Source organism: Solanum verrucosum, unplaced genomic scaffold (assembly GCF_900185275.1).
Source record: "Solanum verrucosum unplaced genomic scaffold, falcon-dt-bn FXZP01000268.1, whole genome shotgun sequence".
Taxonomy (NCBI): Eukaryota; Viridiplantae; Streptophyta; class Magnoliopsida; order Solanales; family Solanaceae; genus Solanum; species Solanum verrucosum.
Genome location: NW_026019957.1, coordinates 221,451 through 229,164, shown reverse-complemented (window position 1 = coordinate 229,164; position 7,714 = coordinate 221,451). Strand labels below are relative to the sequence as shown.

At 30.5% G+C, this 7,714-nt stretch overlaps 1 protein-coding gene across 1 annotated transcript; it reads left to right on the top strand.

Moving 5' to 3' along the window:
- Positions 1 to 2,643: 2,643 nt before the first annotated feature.
- On the top strand, positions 2,644 to 7,272 carry LOC125814555 (probable lysophospholipase BODYGUARD 3). The gene is made up of 4 exons (XM_049494018.1): positions 2,644 to 3,233; positions 3,584 to 3,912; positions 4,558 to 4,757; positions 6,880 to 7,272. Exons 1-4 carry the CDS (start codon positions 2,663 to 2,665, stop codon positions 7,208 to 7,210), a joined length of 1,431 nt encoding a protein of 476 aa, XP_049349975.1. The 5' UTR covers positions 2,644 to 2,662; the 3' UTR covers positions 7,211 to 7,272.
- The last annotated feature ends 442 nt before the right edge of the window (positions 7,273 to 7,714 follow it).

The following is a 7,714-nucleotide window of genomic DNA, read 5'->3' as shown; positions in this document are numbered from 1 at the left end:
CAAACCAACCCGACATTAAATATATAATTTTAAAATTTTATTTTATATGTAAAAATATTTACTTTGATATAATTTTTAAATATTTCTTATACTTTTTCATAGTTTTCATCTTTTAATATATTATTTCATGATTGAAAATTAGAATTCTTAATGACCCAATAAAGATTATAGTCAATAGATATTGATAATTATAATAAAGCTTAAATCAAAATCAAATTAATACTAATGCAAAAAGAAAGTCAATTCAACCCTAAGATGATAATAATATTGAATATTTGTTCTTTAATTTTACATAGGTTAAGACAATTAAAATGCATAATCTAATTTTAATTTCCTTTAATATTTAGTCATGTCACTAATACTTATTAAACTTATTTTAGCATGATTTAGTACTTTTAAATTATGATCATTTTCATTATGACTTAATAATTTGTAATATTTGTTTTACGCGATTTCATTATTATTATTATTTTGTATATTTTTGTGTCATTAATCATATCATATTTTGTGTTATTTTCGTAAGAATCACTTAGATAGTTGTATTTTGGTAGGACTAAAGAAATATTTGAAGTACAAGTAAATTATACGTTTGTACGAATACTTTACCGGAAAAAGCCAAAAATCTGAAAAACCCGAAAAAATCCGAGGTTGAAAAACCCTAGTTTTATTGGTTTTGTTTGGTGTATAAATTCAAAAATCCAATGCAAATGGTTTGGTTTGATATTTAAAAAATCGGAACCAACCCAACCATGTACACCCCTACCTTAATTATATTGTTTATACAAAATTTTAGCAAGATCTTTTATTATTTTAAGTGATGATAAAGCATTTAAATTTTTAATTAAATTCCTACACTTGTTAGCCAAAACATGGCATTACATCCCTTTTTATTGTCACGTAGCCACTTCGCATGCTTTAAGACCTTCCTAACAAATATAGCAAGACCCTTTACTATTTTAAGGGTGCAAGGGATTGGGTTTTTTCCTTTCTATTTCTCGCGGCTATTGATTTCGGGTTGAGAGTTTGCTTGCTTACTTTCACGCTTTCTTCAGCGAGCTACTTAAAATTTAAGAAAGGGGCATTCTTAACATATATTATTACTCTAACATGTTTTTGGTGGCAGGTAAATGCGCTTCATTAGTTACCTGAATTAAAAAGGACTCTTGAATAAGTAGACCGGATTTATTCAAATTTTTTCATCTAAGAGTATTGCCATATAATATATATGTTGTTTTGTAACAACTTTATGTTTTATATACTCCAACTTGTCTAAGTGTATGCTATAAGTCATTGCAATTAAGTGCTTCCTTAAATAAAATAAGTGTGTTTATATAGATAACCGAAGCTCATAAGTTAATTTTATTACAGCTATTGGAATCATTTTTTTTTTCTTGAAACACTTTACATCATTCTATCTAACAAAAAATATTCCATTATGTATTTCTAATCTAAGGTAGCACTTTAAGTTATACATATACAATATACAATAACAATGTAGAGACCGACTCAATTTAAACCATTTTCTATGAAGAATTACATGTTGTGATAGGTTAAAGGTGTTAGGATCAAAATATTTAGGTGTCATTGGAAGTTAGCAAATTAAAGTGAATTTTGAAAGATCATAGGTAAGAAGATAAATGAAAAATATATCAAAAGAGATAAAAATATTTAACGTGATTCGATCGATCGATCAAAATCCATGAGAGGAGAGAGCAATTCACTATATAAAAGAGAGACTACAATATCGAGAGAAATAACCTCACACAATTCACTCAGAATAAAAATAGTTCACAATAGTGATTACATATCACTTGTGTCTCATTGTTTCTCCCTTTACACAAAATTCTCAAAACCCCTAGGACTACATTGTGAATGCTACCAAGTTAGAAGAAATAACCCTCTATTTATAGAGTCATAAATCTTTTCCTACGAGGAAAATGACTAGCCAAATATGGAAACTTTGTGTTTTCCTTTTAGTAGAAAATTCAACTATGGTAAGAAACTCAGGACAAATTCCCAATAAAAAGTTATGATAAAGTAACAAGTACTCCTTATCTTGATTTCGAGTCCTAAAAATGGAGTCGTCATAGGTAGAAATCATGTTACCCTCCCCCAATTAATCGTAATAATACTTACTAATAATATATAGGCAAAAAAAAATAATTTGTTAGTTGCATTCTCATATCTACATAAGATCCTAATTTTTATTTTGTGAGAGGTTCAACCACCACCAAACTTGTTTTTTCTTAGTCTTCTAGCAAACTTTTTTTCAATGTAACATTAAAAGTTCACTCTTTGTTTACGTGTCTATATTTATCTATATCCCCCTTTCTTCCTCCCACCAAATTTTGAAACAAAGAACAACTCAACCCCACACGTTATCCCTCCAATAAAATCCAAGCCAACAATATTGTCTTGTCATTTTATAATTTTCCATAGCCCTTTTGCTTATATTTTCTAAACAAAATACCTTTCCTTTTAAGGTATTGTGAGATTTATTTTTTCTTGTATTTGTATCCTTAGTGTCATTAGTTGTTTTTTTGCAACATCTAATGGCACTAGGAACTTTAACATAATCTTTGTGACATACCAAAGCAAGGTTGAAACACAATCTTTGTGAATCTTGACATCCTAAAATTCACTCTTTTTCGGACAAATTAATATGTCGATTATCGAAAGGGTGAAATCAACATTCACAATGGCAGGGAGAATATTGAATGAAGTCATTAGCTTCTTTGTGTTCACAGTTCTTGACGTTCTTGATTTTTTGCTATGTTATATTTACAGAGTAATTGATTTCATAGTTGAAGCAGAGTGGAAGCCCTGTTACTGCTCGTCGGTTAAACAAACCATAACGAGCAGTGGCACAATCTTGGTTTCCGAGTCCAAGATTGTGTGTCTGACATCTTCTTCTTCTAGCTGCAATAAATTGCAGCTAGAAGAGATATCAGACACATTGTACACGCGATCTTCGCTAGTATCTGAAGTGTCGAAATCTACTATGAATGAGCTTAAAAGGCTTAAATTGGAGAATGCTGCCCCAATTTTGAAAAGAGGAACTCTGCGCTCAACTTTTACTGTTAACTCATCTATTGTCGAAATGCTGCAAGGCAAAATTGGTGGCTTAAAATCAAATATTGTTCCAAGATGGTCGGATTGTGATTGTAAAACTTGTAATTCTTGGACTGCCTCTTCTAAAGATTCACTTTTTGTCCATGTTGACGGTGCCAAAGGTATGTATTGACAAGTTAACTACTCTTCTCTCTTATTTCCCTGGTCCAAAATAAGTGTCACTTTACCAAATCAAGAAGGTCTTCATTACTATGCTTTTATTCAAATCTACTGTTACTCAAGATGAAAAGGTAATTTGAGAAAATATAACGAGTAATTTAGTCATATAAACCCTTGTAATTAATGTCACTAAAGGAAATCTCAGTTGATGATTATCTGAACTTTCACCTTTCTATTTTCAAAATAAGAAAGAGGCTAATACTGCTATGCTGCTAAAACGACACTTATCTTGGACAAAAGAAGTACTTTTTTATAATTTTAACGTCTTTTATTTGTGTTAATAAAAATACAGAGAACGTACAAGAAAATGTGATTTTCATACATGGATTCATATCATCATCAGAATTTTGGACAGAAACTGTGTTTCCAAACTTTACAAAGGCTACAAAATCGAAGTATCGATTATTCGCGGTGGATCTACTAGGATTTGGAAGAAGTCCGAAGCCAAATGAGTCACTTTACACCTTAAGAGAGCATCTAGACATGATTGAAAAATCAGTACTAGAACCATACAATGTGAAATCTTTTCACATTGTGGCACATTCATTGGGATGCATATTGGCACTGGCACTTGCTGTAAAGCATCCTGCCTTAATTAAATCCCTCACTTTACTTGCACCGGTAAGATACCAATACATGTCTAAATTTCTTTTTTTATTACGATTCGAAATCGTTCAATTTTATCAAAATATTTACATTTGGTATTAACAGAGTCCCACGGGGAAGGTGAAAAGAACTCTATTTAGTTTTAATTGATGGATCTTACGTATCCAAATTTTCCACAAAAAAAAGTCAAAATTTTGTCCATCAACTTCTAACTATAGTTTAAAATTAACTCAAGGGTAAAATTGAGACATTTTTTTTTTACAGTGGGGCAGGGATGGAGCTAGAAGTCACGTTACGGAACATGTTCAAACTCCTTTTTTTTTATTAAGAAAATTAACTATATATATATTCAAAAATCAAATTTAGAACTCAGTTACTAACATCTGATGTCATTAACATAGAATGTAGGACTCATAAAGTTCAAGTATGAGTTGCTCAATTTCGAATATACATGAGCAAATGTTACGAACCCCTGATGTTGTTATCCTAGAAGTATTTATAGGATGATAAATCAAATTTAGAACTCAGTTACTAATGTCGTTATCCTAGAATGTAGAACTCATAATCAAATATACATGAGCAAATGTTATCCTTAATTTCACGTACAACTTTATTAATTGATATCATTTTTTGTTTTCTTTTGTAATGATAAATATATAGCCATATTTTCCAACTCCTAAGGGAGAAGAAGCAACGCAGTATATGATGAGAAGAATCGCGCCGCGACGAGTATGGCCTGTGATTGCGTTTGGGGCATCGCTAGCTTGTTGGTATGAGCATGTTAGCCGAACAATTTGCTTACTCATCTGCAAAAACCATCGCTTGTGGGAGTTTCTTACCAAACTCATCACCAGAAACAGGTATTTTTGTCTTTGTTGTTTGTGTGTGAGTTCAATATTGTGCATTTTTTTCCTACCAACACCAACTATAGTCAAAATCTTTTATTGTCCAAACTACCTTCACCAATTTCACGTGTCTACTCCCTTTGCCCAGTTTATATGACTCACTTTCTGTTTTAGTCAGTCTTGAAAAGAATGATACATTTCTATATTAAGAAACAATTTTTAACTTTAATATGTCTATATTACCCTTAATGAAATGATTTATAGTCACACAAATATATGATCATTTATTTTAGACTACAAGTTTCAAACATCTTTTTTCTTTTTTTTTTTGAACGATGGAGAGTAGGAAAATTACTTGGAAGAGTGTTAGGTTCTTTGAGGAAATTAGTGACATGCATGAATGAGACTCTTATAGAGGAAAATAATGCGAGATTGATACAAAGGGTAAGTTGATCACATTGTATTAAGGTTTAGTGTTGGTCTAATTTAATCAAAACATAAATTATATTTAATCCTATTTTACACATTCAATAATATTCCTCTAGTACTAAGTTCCAGTACAACTGCACATCGTTCGAGTATTTATGATCACCAAACTTACGTACAAACTTCTATTTTACTCGTACCGCAAGTTCAGTGCCTTTAATATATCAACTATTAAGTCAATTAAAAAAAACATCTTTTAACATGATACGTTGTTATTCACCTTTTCTACCAAGTGATCATAAAGTCATACCAATAACTTCTTTCTTTTCCTACCACTGTGAATTTTTATTTGTACAGCCAATACCAGATCCTATTGCATTAAATTAGGAAGCAGCACACAACAACCTCCCAATAACTCTATACATCGCTGTTTTAATAAATGTCCATGCCAAAAAAATATATGATATAATGGGTGTTACTTAAATCAAACAACACCCCAACAACTGCATCTACTGCTCCAACCCACTTTTTTCTGGTTTTGGTTGTCCTTTTTTTTGGGCATGACCATCTCTTTTTCTTGGTCAAACATTTTACTACGTCGTTCATGTCAGGTAGTTCTCGATTATCTTATGTCGTTTTTTATCAGAAATTTGAAAAGATTGATTTTGTTAGTCAATTCGTAAGTCATCATAAGAGATTATTTTCAGGGGTAAAGTTGTCTTTTTCTCTTAGAATTAAAGGTTGATTTTTGATTGGTTGTTCTTGCATTCATTCTTTATAATTAATTAATCCGTATAAATTGTCAGCCAAGTCGGTTCTTGACCATTGACCCAAATAATAGCGTAGGGCAGTGGAATTATAATGACAACATGAAATTTGTTTGTAAGTAATTGAATTCTGTTGAATCATATTTTCTTCATAGAAAAAAAAAAACTTATTGGATATACATTGTCGGTATTATAATAATAATAATAATAATAATAATAATAATAATAAAATAAAAAAATAAAAAAAAGGATAGCTACTTATTTTTACAAACACGTCATACTACTAATGTTTAAGAGTAAGTGATTGCATAAATACCAACATGGGTTGGGGTGCAATGGTGGAACTGTTCCACCCTTAATCCGAGGTTTCAGATTTGAGTTTCGGCATGGAGAAAGTGTGATCTAGATTTAGTTTTAATTGGGGTTTCAATACGGGTTCCAAAGGCCGAATGGAAACCAAAAAAAGAAGTGATCGCATAAATATCTTTTGTATATAAGTACATAGAACTTATACTTTTTTTTATAATCTCCAATAAAAATAAATTGTTAAATCTATTTTAACAAACAAATTACCTTGATCAATCTTCTTTTCTGTCTTTCAATAGCATTAGTTTCTTGAACCGTAGTCTTAAAACATCGATAATTTTTTTTGATATATATATATATATATATATATATATATATAGATCATTGAGTCGAGCAATAGAATCAGTCGCTAATGCTTACATCTATATAAATGGCTTGTATTACACTCCTTTCACTATTGTGGCTCATCCCATTAATTAATCATATAGTCACATAAACAAAGTAGTAGACTTGTCCTATGACATCCAATACCCTAGACCCTATTAAATACGGAATGTTTTATACACCAAAAATCCTTTTTTTTTAATATCGTGTTTACTTATCATGCATCGATGATTCGATATTAACTATATATGCAGGATAAAAACATACTTAGTAGACGGATTTTGCTGCCACACACACAATGCAGCATGGCATACACTACACAACATCATTTGTGGTACTGCTGGAAAAATAGAAGGATACTTAGACATGGTGAAAAATCGTCTAAAAGGCAAAGTCACGGTGATTCATGGTGAAGACGATGAACTTATCCCTGTCGAATGCAGCTACAATGTACAGTCCAGAGTCCCTCATGCTCGCGTTAACGTTGTCAAGAACAAAGATCATATCACTATTGTTGTAGGAAGACAACAAGCTTTTGCTAGAGAACTTGAAGAAATTTGGAATAATAATTCCACAAGTAATTGAAATATTTTTACTAGTGTTTGATTATTTTCAACATCCTAAAGAAATGTTATTACTCGTTACGTACGTACCACATATCTTTTTTTTTTTTTAATCATAAGTTAAAAACTATATCTAATGAAGCAAAATTAATTTGGATATAGTGAAAGCTATATTGGACTAGTTTATTTTCATTTCCTTTTTTTTTTTTTGTTGAATATCGGGCACAAAATATCTTGTATTAGTACTGTTATTATTGAAGTGTGTAATCATCTCATTTTCTTAGATTAATCGGACCTTAATTTGGTTCATTAAAAATGTTGCCTACTCAATCGATCACTTCGTTCTTATAATAAAGCAGTGGATTTTTAGATAATTTTATTCGATTTAAGAATGTTCAATTAGTGTTTTCTATTTCAGATACTTTTAACATAATATTAATTTTAGTATAAATCATGCTAAGTTAAATTACTATTTTAATATTAATTTTAAAGGCTAAATTCGTAGAGCTTATCATTTCTTTTTGTT